This window comes from Phyllobates terribilis, unplaced genomic scaffold, assembly GCF_046119375.1.
Source record: "Phyllobates terribilis strain yellow unplaced genomic scaffold, ASM4611937v1 Scaffold_7__3_contigs__length_470593459, whole genome shotgun sequence".
Taxonomy (NCBI): Eukaryota; Metazoa; Chordata; class Amphibia; order Anura; family Dendrobatidae; genus Phyllobates; species Phyllobates terribilis.
The window spans coordinates 38935301-38956187 of NW_027362767.1; the positions used below are offsets into that span (position 1 = coordinate 38935301).

At 46.9% G+C, this 20887-nt stretch overlaps 1 protein-coding gene across 8 annotated transcripts in view; it reads left to right on the top strand.

Annotated features, from left to right (window-relative positions):
* Positions 1-20887, top strand: part of CDC42BPB (CDC42 binding protein kinase beta) — a 76810-nt gene that overhangs the window by 12488 nt on the left and 43435 nt on the right. For 7 of the 8 annotated variants that reach the window (XM_073638368.1, XM_073638369.1, XM_073638370.1 and 4 more), the window contains exons 2-7: positions 5779-5870; positions 14987-15070; positions 15201-15296; positions 16841-16989; positions 18530-18623; positions 18885-19085. In XM_073638368.1, coding sequence (XP_073494469.1) covers positions 5779-5870; positions 14987-15070; positions 15201-15296; positions 16841-16989; positions 18530-18623; positions 18885-19085 — 716 coding nt within the window. Of the gene's footprint in view, positions 1-5777; positions 5871-14986; positions 15071-15200; positions 15297-16840; positions 16990-18529; positions 18624-18884; positions 19086-20887 lie in introns of all 8 variants that reach the window. The other variant, XM_073638373.1, reaches the window with a different exon arrangement.

Here is a 20887-nt window from a genome sequence, read left to right on the forward strand (position 1 = left end):
CACCCCCCTCCCTATTGGTTGGTGCTTTCCATATTTCCTGTTTGGTGACAGTCTTCACTGTGGCACTAGCATTAGATTCTTGAGCTGGTTTGCGTTATTCTGGCCATACACTTAAGAAGAAAATTAAGGTTTTCCCTTAGGGTTGTGGTGCAAGGGTGTTTTGGGTATGGTAATAAAAGGGGAAAAACGTTTCTTAAAGGGAGGTGGTCAGATCGAACGTTTACTTGCATCATGTTATAGAGTAAGAGGATCTGAGCAGATTGATATATAGGGTTGTGGGGGAAAAAAATTATATCATTTGTAATTTATTAATTTATGACCTTATTCTGAGCTTGAGTCCAGTTGGCGGGTCCCAGTGACCTTATTCTGAGCTTGAGTCCAGTTGGCGGGTCCCAGTGACCTTATTCTGAGCTTGAGTCCAGTTGGCGGGTCCCAGTGACCTTATTCTGAGCTTGAGTCCAGTTGGCGGGTGCCAATGACCTTATTCTGAGCTTGAGTCCAGTTGGCGGGTGCCAATGACCTTATTCTGAGCTTAGGAGTCCAGTTGGCGGGTGCCAATGACCTTATTCTGAGCTTAGGAGTCCAGTTGGCGGGTGCCAGTGACCTTATTCTGAGCTTAGGAGTCCAGTTGGCGGGTCCCAATGACCTTATTCTGAGCTTAGGAGTCCAGTTGGCGGGTCCCAATGACCTTATTCTGAGCTTAGGAGTCCAGTGGGCGGGTCCCAATGACCTTATTCTGAGCTTGAGTCCAGGGGGAGGGTCCCAATGACCTTATTCTGTGCTAAGGAGTCCAGTGGGCGGGTCCTAATCAGTGATGCACACACATCTCAACTTATACTGAATATTTTCTTACAAACATATATATCAAACGGCTCAGCTCCTCTTGCCCTGTAGCATGCTGCTCGGCATTTCCATGCTGACTGGTTCCCTTTAATTAACCCTTTAGGATAACTCCTATCTATGGGCTCTGATGTAGCATGTGGATGGCATGGGCGGCTCTTCTCAAAGTTTGTATGCAAAAAAAAAAAAATGTTATTGCTGCCAGGAAACCATCAACAAGATGCTGCTGACAGATCTACTATTCTTATGTCTGTGTTGTTCTGCCAGGAATGAGATGAGCGTCTGATTGTTTCTGCGGCCTGGATGATTAACCCATAGATCCCCAGAACTAATCAGAGTATTAGGTTATTGTGGTGTCGACCCGCAGATATTGTGGGTTCCCAGATTTTCACAGTAATCCATATTAAGGTTTATCAGCCAATCTGCTGATGGTTTCCAGTTAGCAAATGATCAAGAAAGACTGAAAAATCAGTGATGACATAATAGGTAATGAATATGTATCACCGTGAGGACGGACGGACTGGTCATCCGGGGAGCTCCACCATAATGCGGCCTCCGCTTCCCGCACTTGGTATTCTCTGTATATTTTTTTTTCTTTTATTGAACCTTGTGCTTTGCTTGGTCATTACCCTGGAGGACAACACTCATCAGATTCCCATCATTGACACTGAGCTCCTTATGGAAAGTGGTTTCTTTATGAGGAGAGAGAGACTGTGCAGATCCATAATGGTGGTCAGATCAGGGCACCTGAGATCAGGGGGGGCGCCATAGAGTGGATGAAAGGAATCGTCCAGCCGCAGGCGAATGCAGGAAATTTAGCTACATGGCAGAGGGTTAACCTGGCACCGCCGCCTGCCGGCATTGAGCATTTCATCCAGAGGGGAACATCGGATCCAAAGAGGAAATTCCTGGCCTGCGGCTCTGTGCCGAGGCATAATGGTCAGGATGCGGAGAGGAAGCGAGGACCTCTGCGAAACGCAACGTTCAGCTGCGGCGCAGGGAGCAAACAGGATACGGACATGTTAGAAGGAAGTGGCCGTATATCTCTCGCCACAAGATGCATCAGAAGAGGCTCAGAATGTACAGAGGGGTTGGAGTTAACTCTTTCCCTACTAGAAAAGAGCCTTTTTTAGTTACCTTCTCATTAATTTGGGGGGGTGCACCGTACATTGATTGAGTTGATGGTTTTTTTTTCCCATATGGTTCTGGCGTCAGCCGCTCATCACTCTCATCCCCATTGTCCCGCGTCGGCGGCGTGTTGTTACAGCCGGGGGCGGCCTCGTCTCCTGTTACCTGCGCAGAGATTTGGGTAAACCCGTCTGACATGAGCCTGTGCACAATACAAGCTCGCCACCCTGTAGCTGCTCTGTACCCCGGCTGGGTGTGTATCCCGGGCCAGGCATGTCACATATTGACATTTAAAGAGCGGACTGACCAGCTGGAGCAGGCACGCCCCGACTGTTGGGACGCCCGCATCTGCCATCGTCACCAAATAATGCTTATTTTTCATATATATACTGCTCTTCCAGTGGAGAGTGATTGGACACAACTGTAGCAAACCCTCTGCTGTAATAAGTATCAGGTCAGGACGATTTTCCAGGTCAGATCCTCTGCCGCAGATGTGAACACTCGAGCTTGGAAACCCGTCCTGACGTCATCACAGCAGAGCGTTTGCTTCACTTGTATACAGCCGAGGCCATCCTCTGTGATCTCAACCTGTCCTGAGGGTCCGCTACAATGTTTCAGTGCAGGACAGTTCACGTCCAATCAGGATTGTTAATACTGTAACAAAGTGACCGGATCAGACGTTCAGGTTTCCAGTCCCTGCATAAAGGAGGAAGTTTCTGTTCGCTGACAGCAAGCCGAGATCTTGAACATTTTGGAAAACTAGAGTGAAGCTTTTTTAGTGTGTTGTTTTTTTTTTTTTAAGGAAAGGCTCCGCTGCTTTTGTTTTTCCTTTTTTTTTCCCGGCCACAGTAATCGTTTCGTGACCGGCTCGCCTGTTCTTCCTCTTGTCTTAAACCTTTTGCAACAACATCTAAGCCCAGATACAATGTATTCTTATAGACTGCAGCTATATGATGAACTGGGAAGAGTCCGTCATGGGGTGCTAAAGTCAAAATTACAAGTCCTGTGTACTGTTCTCTGTTATCAGCCATTTTAGCAGGTGGAGCAAGACTTTTATCGAAGACCGATGAATTTCCGGGAGCAGATTTTCACAAAAGTGTTCAATCATCGCACTTGTCGTGTCAGTATATATATGTCTGGATATGTACACAGGTGTTCACAGCTAGTCCCGCAGCCACAGCTTTAGGTGAGCTACCCCTTTAAGAGATAAGCCGCGGCTCCGAGCCTCTGCGCTGACGGGCGGAGCTGCGCTTTATTACCTGCGCTGAGTCACTCGGCAAATATGAGAGAGAAAATGGTTTATGATCCTGTTAGAACAGGTAAATGTGCCGATCAGACAGCCGACGGGATCCACGGGTCTGCTGCCTCGGGGGGCCGGGACCCCACAAAACACGGGGGAATATCTATATGATCATAAACCTCACATCAGAAGCTGGAAACAGGGATGACTGAGGGGGTTAATAGGAAAAACCTGGAGAGAAATAAAGTACTGTATATGGGGGGGAAGAGTAAAATCTGCTGTATTCCCGGATACTGGATTATCATCTCTGACAGCAGTGTACTGTAAATCAACACATGGTAGATGTGAAACGCCGTCCAGTTCCTCTTATAGGACGGTGTCCCGTCACGTGTACATCACTGCAGATCCCACAGCCACCAATTCATCCTACACACGACAGGTGAGCGACAGCTCTTATCTGTGTCTGCGGTGACAGCGCACTCAGCATAGCCTTATATTACTGCCACTATGTGCAAGAATAGAACTACTATAATACTGCTCCTATGTACAAGAATATAACTACTATAATACTGCTCCTATGTACAAGAATATAACTACTATAATACTGCCCCTATGTACAAGAATATAACTACTATAATACTGTTCCTATGTACAAGAATATAACTACTATAATACTGCCCCCTATGTACAAGAATATAACTACTATAATACTGCCCCATGTACAAGAATATAACTACTATAATACTGCCCCTATGTACAAGAATATAACTACTATAATACTGCCCCCTATGTACAAGAATATAACTACTATAATACTGCCCCATGTACAAGAATATAACTACTATAATACTGCCCCTATGTACAAGAATATAACTACTATAATACTGCCCCCTATGTACAAGAATATAACTACTATAATACTGCCCCTATGTACAAGAATATAACTACTATAATACTGCTCCTATGTACAAGAATATAACTACTATAATACTGCTCCCTATGTACAAGAATATAACTACTATAATACTGCTCCCTATGTACAAGAATATAACTACTATAATACTGCTCCCTATGTGCAAGAATATAACTACTATAATACTGCTCCTATGTGCAAGAATATAACTACTATAATACTGCCCCTATGTACAAGAATATAACTACTATAATACTGCTCCTATGTACAAGAATATAACTACTATAATACTGCTCCTATGTGCAAGAATATAACTACTATAATACTGCTCCCTATGTACAAGAATATAACTACTATAATACTGCTCCTATGTGCAAGAATATAACTACTATAATACTGCCCCTATGTGCAAGAATATAACTACTATAATACTGCCCCTATGTACAAGAATGTAACTACTATAATACTGCCCCTATGTACAAGAATATAACTACTATAATACTGCTCCTATGTACACGAATATAGCTACTATAATACTGCTCCTATGTACAAGAATATAACTACTATAATACTGTCCCTATGTACAAGAATATAACTACTATAATACTGCCCCTATGTACAAGAATATAACTACTATAATACTGCCCCTATGTACAAGAATATAACTACTATAATACTGCCCCTATGTACAAGAATATAACTACTATAATAGTGCTCCTATGTACAAGAATATAACTACTATAATACTGCCCCTATGTACAAGAATATAACTACTATAATACTGCCCCTATGTACAAGAATATAACTACTATAATAGTGCTCCTATGTACAAGAATATAATACTGCCCCTATGTACAAGAATATAACTACTATAATACTGCTCCTATGTACAAGAATATAACTACTATAATACTGCCCCTATGTACAAGAATATAACTACTATACTACTGCCTCTATGTACAGGAATATAACTACTATAATACTGCTCCTATGTACAAGAATATAACTACTATAATACTGCTCCTATGTACAAGAATATAACTACTATAATACTGCCCCTATGTACAAGAATATAACTCTTATAATACTGCAACTATATACAAGAATATAACTACTATAATACTGCCCCTATGTTATGTACACAGGTATAAGTAGCTATACCTGTTGGCTATAGACACTTGGAGTTTAGTCTCCTCATTCTTGTCTCGTTCCTGTAGATTATGGATAGATGCAATTTAATGATGAAGTCGGTGATTACCTGGAGTGGATATCGAGCAGTCTCTTCACCTGCACTTCACATCAGTGTCTTTCTTCCTGGATATATATATATTATTACTGCTTTTGACTTGTCTGCTGGAGATTGTGGTTTCAAAAAGCCATAATAGTGGAGAGCAGGGAAGTACATAATTAGTGTGTGTTTTTCTGTGGGGCAGCGATCGCCGTCCTCACTATGTGACTCCATCTCCCCCTTTCCTTGTTAATCATTTTCATTGTCTCGGCTTCTTGTCCCTATAAGGAGACGTTCTTATTTACATTCAACATTTTAATCTGTTAAAATTAAGACCATGTCTATTCACTGACAGCAAGCAGATATTGCTCCTGTCTACACCCTTATACATCAGGTGTTTCTCATATATATTTTTTTTCCTTCTCACAGCAAAACCGTTCACGCAGCTCCTGAAGGGAATGCAGCTGCGACGCGAGGACTTCGAAATCATAAAGGTGATCGGCCGGGGAGCGTTCGGAGAGGTAAGTGTATTATTTCATTATTGCACGCTCCTACTACTGAGCTACTCCAGTGTCTGTGAATGTCAGTACGGCACATTTGCCAGGAGTGAGGATCGTGGATTGGGTTGGCTTGTCTTGGCGCTCGGTCCTGACCAAGAATGGAGCATTTCCCGCTTGTGCAGGTCGGGCGGCCGATCACCTGATGAGGACGGGCCCTGATTACCACGTACCTGAAGCAGTAATGTCCTGTCCAGACGATCCAAGGGCTTCTCTTCCTCTTCTACAGCTTTCTACATTTTACATATGTGAAGCTATGCAAGAAGTGTAACACTGTACATACAGTACAGACCGAAAGTTTGGACACACCTTCTCTTTTAAACATTTTTCTGTATTTTCGTGACTATGGAAATTGTACATTCACACTGAAGGCATCAAAACTATGAATTACCACATGTGGAATTATATACTTAACAAAAAAGTGTGAAACAACTGAAAATATGTCTTATATTCTAGGTTCTTCAAAGTAGCCACCTTTTGCTTTGATGACCGCTTTGCACACTCTTGGCATTCTCTTGATGAGCTTCAAGAGGTAGTCACCGGAAATGGTCTTCCAACAATCTTGAAGGAGTTCCCAGAGATGCTTAGCACTTGTTGGCCCTTTTGCCTTCACTCTGCGGTCCAGCTCACCCCAAACCATCTCGATTGGGTTCAGGTCTGGTGACTGTGGAGGCCAGGTCATCTGGCGTAGCACCCCATCACTCTCCTTCTTGGTCAAATAGCCCTTACACAGCCTGGAGGTGTTTGGGGTCATTGTCCTGCTGAAAAATAAATGATGGTCCAACTAAACGCAAACCGGATGGAATAGCATGCCGCTGCAAGATGCTGTGGTAGCCATGCTGGTTCAGTATGCCTTCAATTTTGAATAAATCCCCAACAGTGTCACCAGCAAAGCCCCCCCACACCATCACACCTCCTCCTCCATGCTTCACGGTGGGAACCAGGCATGTAGAGTCCATCCGTTCACCTTTTCTGTGTCGCACAAAGACACTGTGGTTGGAACCAAAGATCTCAAATTTGGACTCATCAGACCAAAGCACAGATTTCCACTGGTCTAATGTCCATTCCTTGTGTTCTTTAGCCCAAACAAGTCTCTTCTGCTTGTTGCCTGTCCTTAGCAGTGGTTTCCTGGCAGCTATTTTACCATGAAGGCCTGCTGCACAAAGTCTCCTCTTAACAGTTGTTGTAGAGATGTGTCTGCTGCTAGAACTCTGTGTGGCATTGACCTGGTCTCTAATCTGAGCTGCTGTTAACCTGCGATTTCTGAGGCTGGTGACTTGGATAAACTTATCCTCAGAAGCAGAGGTGACTCTTGGTCTTCCTTTCCTGGGGCGGTCCTCATGTGAGCCAGTTTCTTTGAAGCGCTTGATGGTTTTTGCAACTGCAGTTGGGGACACTTTCAAAGTTTTCCCAATTTTTCGGACTGACTGACCTTCATTTCTTAAATTAATGATGGCCACTTGTTTTTGTTTACTTAACTGCTTTTTTCTTGCCATAATACAAATTCTAAGTCTATTCAGTAGGACTATCAGCTGTGTATCCACCAGAATTCTGCACAACACAACTGATGGTCCCAACTCCATTTATAAGGCAAGAAATCCCATTATTAAACCTGACAGGGCACGCCTGTGAAGTGAAAACCATTTCCGGTGACTACCTCTTGAAGCTCATCAAGAGAATGCCAAGAGTGTGCAAAGCAGTCATCAAAGGAAAAGGTGGCTACTGTGAAGACCCTAGAATATAAGACATATTTTCAGTTTCACACTTTTTTGATAAGTATATAATTCCACATGTGTTAATTCATAGTTTTGATGCCTTCAGTGTGAATGTACAATTTTCATAGTCATGAAAATACAGAAAAATCTTTAAATGAGAAGGTGTGTCCAAACTTTTGGTCTGTACTGTACATTACTGATCCTGTACTGTTCCTGAGTTACATCCTGTATTATACTCCAGAGCTGCACTCACTATTCTGCTGGTGGAGTCACTGTGTACATACATTACATTACTGATCCTGAGATACGTCCTGTATTATACTCCAGAGCTGCACTCACTATTCTGCTGGTGCAGTCACTGTGTACATACATTACATTACTGATCCTGTACTGATCCTGAGTTACATCCTGTATTATACCCCAGAGCTGCGCTCACTATTCTGCTGGTGCAGTCACTGTGTACATACATTACATTACTAATCCTGAGTTACATCCTGTATTATAGTCCAGAGCTGCACTCACTATTCTGCTGGTGCAGTCACTGTGTACATACATTACATTACTGATCCGGAGTTACATCCTGTATTATACTCCAGAGCTGCACTCACTATTCTGCTGGTGCAGTCACTGTGTACATACATTACATTACTGATCCTGTACTGATCCTGAGTTACATCCTGTATTATACTCCAGAGCTGCGCTCACTATTCTGCTGATGCAGGCACTGTGTACATACATTACATTACTGATCCTGAGTTACATCCTGTATTATACTCCAGAGCTGCACTCACTATTCTGCTGGTGCAGTCACTGTGTACATACATTACATTACTGATCCTGAGTTACATCGTGTATTATACTCCAGAGCTGCTCTCACTATTCTGCTGATGCAGGCACTGTGTACATACATTATATTACTGATCCTGAGTTACCTCCTGTATTATACTCCAGAGCTGCACTCACTATTTTGCTGGTGCAGTCACTGTGTACATACATTACTGATCCTGAGTTACATCCTGTATTATACCCCAGAGCTGCACTTACTATTCTGCTGGTGCAGTCACTGTGTACATACATTACATTACTGATCCAGTACTGATCCTGAGTTACATCCTGTATTATACCCCAGAGCTGCACTTACTATTCTGCTGGTGCAGTCACTGTGTACATACATTACATTACTGATCCTGAGTTACATCCTGTATTATACCCCAGAGCTGCACTCACTATTCTGCTGGTGCAGTCACTGTGTACATACATTACATTACTGATCCAGTACTGATCCTGAGTTACATCCTGTATTATACCCCAGAGCTGCACTCACTATTCTGCTGGTGCGGTCACTGTGTACGTACATTACATTACTGATCCTGAGTTACATCCTGTATTATACCCCAGAGCTGCACTCACTATTCTGCTTGTGCAGTCACTGTGTACATACATTACATTACTGATCCTGTACTGATCCGGAGTTACATCCTGTATTATACTCCAGAGCTGCACTCACTATTCTGCTGGTGCAGTCACTGTGTACATACATTACATTACTGATCCTGAGTTACATCCTGTATTATACTCCAGAGCTGCGCTCACTATTCTGCTGGTGCAGTCACTGTGTACATACATTACATTACTAATCCTGAGTTACATCCTGTATTATAGTCCAGAGCTGCACTCACTATTCTGCTGGTGCAGTCACTGTGTACATACATTACATTACTGATCCGGAGTTACATCCTGTATTATACTCCAGAGCTGCACTCACTATTCTGCTGGTGCAGTCACTGTGTACATACAGGATGTAACTCAGGATCAGTAATGTAATGTATTATACCCCAGAGCTGCACTTACTATTCTGCTGGTGCAGTCACTGTGTACATACATTACATTACTGATCCAGTACTGATCCTGAGTTACATCCTGTATTGTACCCCAGAGCTGCACTCACTATTCTGCGGGTGCAGTCACTGTGTACATACATTACATTACTGATCCAGTACTGATCCTGAGTTACATCCTGTATTATACCCCAGAGCTGCACTCACTATTCTGCTGGTGCAGTCACTGTGTACATACATTACATTACTGATCCTGTACTGATCCTGAGTTACATCCTGTATTATACTCCAGAGCTGCTCTCACTATTCTGCTGATGCAGGCACTGTGTACATACATTACATTACTGATCCTGAGTTACCTCCTGTATTATACTCCAGAGCTGCACTCACTATTCTGCTGGTGCAGTCACTGTGTACATACATTACTGATCCTGAGTTACATCCTGTATTATACCCCAGAGCTGCACTTACTATTCTGCTGGTGCAGTCACTGTGTACATACATTACATTACTGATCCTGTACTGATCCTGAGTTACATCCTGTATTATACCCCAGAGCTGCACTCACTATTCTGCTGGTGCAGTCACTGTGTACATACATTACATTACTGATCCTGAGTTGCATTCTGTATTATACTCCAGAGCTGCACTCACTATTCTGCTGGTGCAGTCACTGTGTACATACATTACATTACTGATCCTGAACTGATTCTGAGTTACATCCTGTATTATACTCCGGAGCTGCACTCACTTTTCTGCTGGTGCAGTCACTGTGTACATACATTACATTACTGATCCTGTACTGATTCTGAGTTACATCCTGTATTATACTCCAGAGCTGCACTCACTATTCTGCTGGTGCAGTCACTGTGTACATACATTACATTACTGATCCTGAACTGATTCTGAGTTACATCCTGTATTATACTCCGGAGCTGCACTCACTTTTCTGCTGGTGCAGTCACTGTGTACATACATTACATTACTGATCCTGTACTGATCCTGAGTTGCATTCTGTATTATACCCCAGAGCTGCACTCACTATTCTGCTGGTGCAGTCACTGTGTACATACATTACATTACTGATCCTGAGTTGCATTCTGTATTATACTCCAGAGCTGCACTCACTATTCTGCTGGTGCAGTCACTGTGTACATACATTACATTACTGATCCTGAACTGATTCTGAGTTACATCCTGTATTATACTCCGGAGCTGCACTCACTTTTCTGCTGGTGCAGTCACTGTGTACATACATTACATTACTGATCCTGTACTGATCCTGAGTTACATCCTGTATTATACCCCAGAGCTGCGCTCACTATTCTGCTGGTGCAGTCACTGTGTACATACATTACATTACTAATCCTGAGTTACATCCTGTATTATAGTCCAGAGCTGCACTCACTATTCTGCTGGTGCAGTCACTGTGTACATACATTACATTACTGATCCGGAGTTACATCCTGTATTATACTCCAGAGCTGCACTCACTATTCTGCTGGTGCAGTCACTGTGTACATACATTACATTACTGATCCTGTACTGATCCTGAGTTACATCCTGTATTATACTCCAGAGCTGCGCTCACTATTCTGCTGATGCAGGCACTGTGTACATACATTACATTACTGATCCTGAGTTACATCCTGTATTATACTCCAGAGCTGCACTCACTATTCTGCTGGTGCAGTCACTGTGTACATACATTACATTACTGATCCTGAGTTACATCGTGTATTATACTCCAGAGCTGCTCTCACTATTCTGCTGATGCAGGCACTGTGTACATACATTATATTACTGATCCTGAGTTACCTCCTGTATTATACTCCAGAGCTGCACTCACTATTTTGCTGGTGCAGTCACTGTGTACATACATTACTGATCCTGAGTTACATCCTGTATTATACCCCAGAGCTGCACTTACTATTCTGCTGGTGCAGTCACTGTGTACATACATTACATTACTGATCCAGTACTGATCCTGAGTTACATCCTGTATTATACCCCAGAGCTGCACTTACTATTCTGCTGGTGCAGTCACTGTGTACATACATTACATTACTGATCCTGAGTTACATCCTGTATTATACCCCAGAGCTGCACTCACTATTCTGCTGGTGCAGTCACTGTGTACATACATTACATTACTGATCCAGTACTGATCCTGAGTTACATCCTGTATTATACCCCAGAGCTGCACTCACTATTCTGCTGGTGCGGTCACTGTGTACGTACATTACATTACTGATCCTGAGTTACATCCTGTATTATACCCCAGAGCTGCACTCACTATTCTGCTTGTGCAGTCACTGTGTACATACATTACATTACTGATCCTGTACTGATCCGGAGTTACATCCTGTATTATACTCCAGAGCTGCACTCACTATTCTGCTGGTGCAGTCACTGTGTACATACATTACATTACTGATCCTGAGTTACATCCTGTATTATACTCCAGAGCTGCGCTCACTATTCTGCTGGTGCAGTCACTGTGTACATACATTACATTACTAATCCTGAGTTACATCCTGTATTATAGTCCAGAGCTGCACTCACTATTCTGCTGGTGCAGTCACTGTGTACATACATTACATTACTGATCCGGAGTTACATCCTGTATTATACTCCAGAGCTGCACTCACTATTCTGCTGGTGCAGTCACTGTGTACATACATTACATTACTGATCCTGAGTTACATCCTGTATTATACCCCAGAGCTGCACTTACTATTCTGCTGGTGCAGTCACTGTGTACATACATTACATTACTGATCCAGTACTGATCCTGAGTTACATCCTGTATTGTACCCCAGAGCTGCACTCACTATTCTGCGGGTGCAGTCACTGTGTACATACATTACATTACTGATCCAGTACTGATCCTGAGTTACATCCTGTATTATACCCCAGAGCTGCACTCACTATTCTGCTGGTGCAGTCACTGTGTACATACATTACATTACTGATCCTGTACTGATCCTGAGTTACATCCTGTATTATACTCCAGAGCTGCTCTCACTATTCTGCTGATGCAGGCACTGTGTACATACATTACATTACTGATCCTGAGTTACCTCCTGTATTATACTCCAGAGCTGCACTCACTATTCTGCTGGTGCAGTCACTGTGTACATACATTACTGATCCTGAGTTACATCCTGTATTATACCCCAGAGCTGCACTTACTATTCTGCTGGTGCAGTCACTGTGTACATACATTACATTACTGATCCTGTACTGATCCTGAGTTACATCCTGTATTATACCCCAGAGCTGCACTCACTATTCTGCTGGTGCAGTCACTGTGTACATACATTACATTACTGATCCTGAGTTGCATTCTGTATTATACTCCAGAGCTGCACTCACTATTCTGCTGGTGCAGTCACTGTGTACATACATTACATTACTGATCCTGAACTGATTCTGAGTTACATCCTGTATTATACTCCGGAGCTGCACTCACTTTTCTGCTGGTGCAGTCACTGTGTACATACATTACATTACTGATCCTGTACTGATTCTGAGTTACATCCTGTATTATACTCCAGAGCTGCACTCACTATTCTGCTGGTGCAGTCACTGTGTACATACATTACATTACTGATCCTGAACTGATTCTGAGTTACATCCTGTATTATACTCCGGAGCTGCACTCACTTTTCTGCTGGTGCAGTCACTGTGTACATACATTACATTACTGATCCTGTACTGATCCTGAGTTGCATTCTGTATTATACCCCAGAGCTGCACTCACTATTCTGCTGGTGCAGTCACTGTGTACATACATTACATTACTGATCCTGAGTTGCATTCTGTATTATACTCCAGAGCTGCACTCACTATTCTGCTGGTGCAGTCACTGTGTACATACATTACATTACTGATCCTGAACTGATTCTGAGTTACATCCTGTATTATACTCCGGAGCTGCACTCACTTTTCTGCTGGTGCAGTCACTGTGTACATACATTACATTACTGATCCTGTACTGATTCTGAGTTACATCCTGTATTATACCCCAGAGCTGCACTCACTATTCTGCTGGTGCAGTCACTGTGTACATACATTACATTACTGATCCAGTACTGATCCTGAGTTACATCCTGTATTATACCCCAGAGCTGCACTCACTATTCTGCTGGTGCAGTCACTGTGTACATACATTACATTACTGATCCAGTACTGATCCTGAGTTACATCCTGTATTATACCCCAGAGCTGCACTCACTATTCTGCTGGTGCGGTCACTGTGTACGTACATTACATTACTGATCCTGAGTTACATCCTGTATTATACCCTAGAGCTGCACTCACTATTCTGCTGGTGCAGTCACTGTGTACATACATTACATTACTGATCCTGAGTTACATCCTGTATTATACCCCAGAGCTGCACTCACTATTCTGCTGGTGCAGTCACTGTGTACATACATTACATTACTGATCCTGTACTGATCCTGAGTTACATCCTGTATTATACTCCAGAGCTGCACTCACTATTCTGCTGGTGCAGTCACTGTGTACATACATTACATTACTGACCCTGTACTGATCCTGAGTTACATCCTGTATTATACCCCAGAGCTGCACTCACTATTCTGCTTGTGCAGTCACTGTGTACATACATTACTGATCCTGAGTTACATCCTGTATTATACTCCAGAGCTGCACTCACTATTCTGCTTGTGCAGTCACTGTGTACATACATTACTGATCCTGAGTTACATCCTGTATTATACCCCAGAGCTGCACTCACTATTCTGCTGGTGCAGTCACTGTGTACATACATTACTGATCCTGAGTTACATCCTGTATTATACTCCAGAGCTGCACTCACTATTCTGCTGGTGCAGTCACTGTGTACATACATTACATTACTGATCCTGAGTTACATCCTGTATTATACCCCAGAGCTGCACTCACTATTCAGCTGGTGCAGTCACTGTGTACATACATTACATTACTGATCCTGAGTTACATCCTGTATTATACTCCAGAGCTGCACTCACTATTCTGCTGGTGCAGTCACTGTGTACATATATTACATTACTGATCCTGTACTGATCCTGAGTTACATCCTGTATTCTACTCCAGAGCTGCACTCACTATTCTGCTGGTGCAGTTACTGTGTACATACATTACATTACTTATCATGGATTACTCCAGAGCTGCACTCAATTCTGTTGTGAAGATGACCCTTCTCTACCAGATTATGTGCCTTGCAAAAGCTAAGCTAGCTGGTAGATTTCAGCTCAGAAGCTGGCAGAGCCTAGAATGCAGTTCTGGAGCTTAATACTGGTTGTGACTCCTAGTTATTCATTCAGGGTTGTTGCTGGTGACCCCGTTCTTGCCTTTCTGCGTGTTGCAGGAAGATTTTTTTTTCATAAGTTGTGTTTTTCCTACTGTTATGTTTCTCTCCTCCAAGAGATCTTCTCCCCTTCATGGTGATGGTGGAGGGGGAGGTCTGGCTCCTCTTCCTCTCCGCAGGTCGCTCAGTCTTATGTTGTTTCCTCAGGTCGCTGTGGTGCGGATGAAGAGCACGGAGCGCATTTATGCCATGAAAATCCTCAACAAATGGGAGATGCTGAAAAGAGCAGAAGTAAGTGCCCCCCGTGTGTGGTGTCGCTGTAGAGGGCTCTGTGTCCCAGCGTCCCCCCGTCCTTGTCATACACTGGGTGCTGCGGGGCGGACGTCTTGTTTTTCACTCTTCACTTTCCTTCCTTTTGCAGACCGCCTGCTTTCGGGAGGAGAGGAACGTGCTGGTCTATGGGGACTGTCAGTGGATCACCACCTTACACTTCGCCTTTCAGGATGAGAACTATTTGGTAATTTTTTGATATGTTTGATTGTGACGGACATATTCCTAATCATTCAGAGGATACAATGTAGTGTGGGGCAGTCTGCTCTCTGCAGCCAGTGTGCCGCTAGGAGTAATATCACACGGCCCCCCGGGTTATCTGTGGAAGTGGTCATGCAGCGCATTTTATCATTGCTTGCCTTTTTTGCAACAAGATGATCAAATCACTGAGGACGCTGGTGCTGCTCGCCTGGTGCTGCTCGCCTGGTGCTGCTCGCCTGGTGCTGCTCGCCTGGTGCTGCTCGCCTGGTGCTGCTCGCCTGGTGCTGCTCGCCTGGTGCTGCTCGCCTGGTGCTGCTCGCCTGGTGCTGCTCGCCTGGTGCTGCTCGCCTGGTGCCGCTTTCAAGCAATGTTCTGACTTGTGTATTTTACGGTCTGTGCACAGACAGCAATTCCCGTCTTAACCAAGGGTCTACGGCTTCATAAGTAAATATAGACTGTAAGTTCAGGCAGAGAGATCTGCAGGCAGTAGTCGCATGCAGTCCGTAAATGGCCATTAAAAGACACATGCACATTTGTGGCCTGCTGGAGGTCATTTTGCAGGGCTCTGGCAGTGCTCCTCCTGTTTCTTCTTGCACAAAGGCGGAGGTAGCGGTCCTGCTGCTGGGTTGTTGCCCTCCTACGGCCCCCTCCACGTCTCCTGGTGTACTGGCCTGTCTCCTGGTAGTGCCTCTGGACACTACGCTGACAGACACAGCAAACCTTCTTGCCACAGCTCGCATTGATGTGCCATCCTGGATGAGCTGCACTACCTGAGCAACTTCTGTGGGTTGTAGAGTCCGTCTCATGCTACCTCGAGTGTGAAAGCACAACCAACATTCAAAAGTGACCAAAACATCAGCCAGAAAGCATTGGTACTGAGATGTGGTCTGTGGTCCTCACCTGCAGAACCACTCCTTTATTGAGGGTGTCTTGATAATTGCCAATAATTTCCATCTATTGTCTATTCCATTTGCACAACAGCATGAGAAATTGATTGTCAATCAGTGTTGCTTCCTAAGTGGACAGTTTGATTTCACAGAAGTTTGATTTACTCTGAGTTATATTCTGTTGTTTAAGTGTTCCCTTTATTTTTTTGAGCAGTGTACATTGCTCAGTACAGGTGCTGCTGCTTTCTGGTTGTCTCACTCCAGAGCAGCTCTCACAGCCACACCAGCCTGTACTGCTGTACAGTATCCTCAATGCTGCTGCTCCTTTCTAGTAATTTTTTTTCATCTCACCCCAGAGCTGGATTCATAGCTGCACTGCTTGTTACTGCCCCTTTCTATTAAGTCTTTTACCTCACTGCAGAGCTGGATTCACAACTACGCTGCTCAGTACTGCTATGTATATGTGGTTTAGAGCATGTGCAACATAGAGACGAGAGAGCAGGGATCCCTCACGTCTGTGTGTGCTCTATGTGGGTGACATGTACTGTGATTTACTGTCTCTGCACAGTCCTCCTAACTTACTATACATCATAATTCTGGGTGATTGCGGGTACTGATGACTCTCGCCTGTGCTTTGTTGCAGTATTTAGTCATGGATTACTACGTAGGAGGAGACCTCCTAACTCTTCTCAGTAAATTTGAGGATCGCCTCCCCGAGGACATGGCCAAGTTTTATCTGGCGGAGATGGTGCTCGCCATACACTCCATCCATCAGCTGCATTATGTGCATCGGTAAGAACCTTAGATTCCAAGTATTTATTGGAAACAGTCAGCAAGCTTGTTGTCAGATAGCAGCAAACAAACTGAGGAAATGCTGGGAAAGTAATTTTTTGATAGTCAATTGGCACTTTTCAAAGAAAAAGTATCTTCCACTTTAAAAGGGTTCACTGTTGTATTGATGCCAGGACGCATGCACAGTTGTCGGTGAGCGATGATGGAGAACCCCTTTAATTCCTAATCCATCACAGTACATTTAGCATCATGAGTCTTCCTCAGGAAAGTTGCTTTTTCATTTACTGTGTTAGTTCTTCCCCGAGACCCTCACACGTAAGGATTATATAGGAGGGGGATCACTGGGTGGGGGGAGGTTTACCGACCTGTTCCCCTATGCTTGGTATACTGCCCCCCCCCCCTATATGTTGCTCCTTCCCTCCTGCCTGGGTCTGATTTATTGACTCAGTCCTCCCTGGGCTCGGCATATTGAGTCGAGGGTGTTAATTAATCTATTGTAGCCCGTGTCAGTCTCTCTGCATAAACTTCAGGTTACTTTTGCACTTACCGGTTACGCCTCTGGGTGGCCCGCGCTTGCTCCTCTGGGTGGCCCGCGCTTGCTCCTCTGGGTGGCCCGCGCTTGCTCCTCTGGGTGGCCCGCGCTTGCTCCTCTGGGTGGCCCGCGCTTGCTCCTCTGGGTGGCCCGCGCTTGCTCCTCTGGGTGGCCCGCGCTTGCTCCTCTGGGTGGCCCGCGCTTGCTCCTCTGGGTGGCCCGCGCTTGCTCCTCTGGGTGGCCCGCGCTTGCTCCTCTGGGTGGCCCGCGCTTGCTCCTCTGGGTGGCCCGCGCTTGCTCCTCTGGGTGGCCCGCGCTTGCTCCTCTGGGTGGCCCGCGCTTGCTCCTCTGGGTGGCCCGCGCTTGCTCCTCTGGGTGGCCCGCGCTTGCTCCTCTGGGTGGCCCGCGCTTGCTCCTCTGGGTGGCCCGCGCTTGCTCCTCTGGGTGGCCCGCGCTTGCTCCTCTGGGTGGCCCGCGCTTGCTCCTCTGGGTGGCCCGCGCTTGCTCCTCTGGGTGGCCCGCGCTTGCTCCTCTGGGTGGCCCGCGCTTGCTCCTCTGGGTGGCCCGCGCTTGCTCCTCTGGGTGGCCCGCGCTTGCTCCTCTGGGTGGCCCGCGCTTGCTCCTCTGGGTGGCCCGCGCTTGCTCCTCTGGGTGGCCCGCGCTTGCTCCTCTGGGTGGCCCGCGCTTGCTCCTCTGGGTGGCCCGCGCTTGCTCCTCTGGGTGGCCCGCGCTTGCTCCTCTGGGTGGCCCGCGCTTGCTCCTCTGGGTGGCCCGCGCTTGCTCCTCTGGGCGGCCCGCGCTTGCTCCTCTGGGCGGCCCGCGCTTGCTCCTCTGGGCGGCCCCCGCTTGCTCCTCTGGGCGGCCCCCGCTTGCTCCTCTGGGCGGCCCCCGCTTGCTCCTCTGGGCGGCCCCCGCTTGCTCCTCTGGGCGGCCCCCGCTTGCTACTCTGGGCGGCCCGCGCTTGCTACAGCTAGGGGTTACCTGTCACTTCTTCCATCTCTCCTCCAGGGATATAAAGCCGGATAACATCCTCCTGGACATGAACGGTCACATCAGACTGGCAGACTTTGGGTCGTGTCTGAAGATGAACGATGACGGCACCGTGAGTTACACTCAATCCTCCACATAAACTATGGACCCTGCGCTGCTCCTGATAATAATGGGGCTGCCGTGCTTAAGACCTTCCTTGGATGTCACTGCGCAGCGGTGGTCCAACTAGCTGCCGCCGATCCCATCTACTTCAAGGAAGATACTCTGCAGTGGGAGGCTGAGACGGTCCCTGAGAAAAGGTTGCAGCACTGTGGCACTTTCCTCTGGGACCACCACGACTTTCCCCGTTGACACCTCTCATCCTGCTTTATAGGTGCAGTCTTCGGTGGCGGTGGGGACCCCGGATTACATCTCCCCAGAAATCTTACAAGCTATGGAGGATGGGATGGGGAAATACGGGCCGGAGTGCGACTGGTGGTCTCTAGGGGTCTGCATGTACGAAATGTTATACGGAGAAACCCCCTTCTATGCGGAGTCTCTTGTGGAGACCTATGGGAAGATCATGAACCATGAGGTGAGTGGTGATCCCAGGGATCGGATTACGAGGCAGCGTAGGACCCCCAGCGGTTGTAATATATAGTTTCCAACATGTTAGGGTGGAGGAGGTGAGCTGTGACATCGCTCACTGTGGACTCTGTTGTCTACTGTATATAAAGGTGTTATCAGTCATTATACAGGAGGAGGAGGTGAGCTGTGACATCACCTATTGTGAATGGTGGATCCTGTTATCTCCTGTATATAGAGGTGTTATTGTACAGGAGGGGGAGGAAGTGAGCTGTGACATCACCTATTGTGAATGGTGGGTCCTGTATATAGAGGTGTTATTGTACAGGAGGATGTTGTTTTACACGTCCACACTGACACTGCAGGAGCCCAGTGAGCGCACACACAATGTCAGTGGTGGTTGCCATTTTCGTCCTTCTCTCCTGTCTGCAGCGGCCGCCTTCTACTGTGTGATCCTCTGTGCAGCAAGCAGATGCTGCAGATTAGAGAGGAGTTGTGCACTCTGTTTCTGCAGTGTGGATGCACAGGGAGCGCTCACCTGTGGAGCGTGCGACCTGCTGATCGCTGCACTGAGGAGCGCTCACCTGTGGAGCGTGCGACCTGCTGATCGCTGCACTGAGGAGCGCTCACCTGTGGAGCGTGCGACCTGCTGATCGCTGCACTGAGGAGCGCTCACCTGTGGAGCGTGCGACCTACTGATCGCTGCACTGAGGAGCGCTCACCTGTGGAGCGTGCGACCTGCTGATCGCTGCACTGAGGAGCGCTCACCTGTGGAGCCTGCGACCTGCTGATCGCTGCTCTGAGGAGCGCTCACCTGTGGAGCGTGCGACCTGCTGATCGCTGCTCTGAGGAGCGCTCACCTGTGGAGCCTGCGACCTGCTGATCGCTGCACTGAGGAGCGCTCACCTGTGGAGCCTGCGACCTGCTGATCGCTGCACTGTGGAGCGCTCACCTGTGGAGCCTGCGACCTGCTGATTGCTACACTGAGGAGCGCTCACCTGTGGAGCCTGCGACCTGCTGAACTCTGCAGTGAGGAGCGCTCACCTGTGGAGCCTGCGACCTGCTGATCGCTACACTGAAGAGCGCTCACCTGTGGAGCCTGCGACCTGCTGATCGCTGCACTGAGGAGCGCTCACCTGTGGAGCCTGCGACCTGCTGATCGCTGCACTGAGGAGCGCTCACCTGTGGAGCCTGCGACCTGCTGATATCTGCACTGAGGAGCGCTCACCTGTGGAGCCTGCGACCTGCTGAACGCTGCACTGAGGAGCGCTCACCTGTGGAGCCTGCGACCTGCTGAACGCTGCACTGAGGAGCGCTCACCTGTGGAGCCTGCGACCTGCTGATCGCTGCACTGAGGAGCGCTCAGCTGTGGAGCCTGCGACCTGCTGAACGCTGCACTGAGGAGCGCTCACCTGTGGAGCCTGCGACCTGCTGAACTCTGCAGTGAGGAGCGCTCACCTGTGGAGCCTGCGACCTGCTGATCGCTACACTGAAGAGCGCTCACCTGTGGAGCTTGCGACCTGCTGATCGCTGCACTGAGGAGCGCTCACCTGTGGAGCCTGCGACTTGCTGATCGCTGCACTGAGGAGCGCTCACCTGTGGAGCCTGCGACCTGCTGATATCTGCACTGAGGAGCGCTCACCTGTGGAGCCTGCGACCTGCTGATATCTGCACTGAGGAGCGCTCACCCGTGGAGCCTGCGACCTGCTGATCGCTGCACTGAGGAGCGCTCACCTGTGGAGCCTGCGACCTGCTGATCGCTGCACTGAGGAGCGCTCACCTGTGGAGCCTGCGACCTGCTGATCGCTGCAC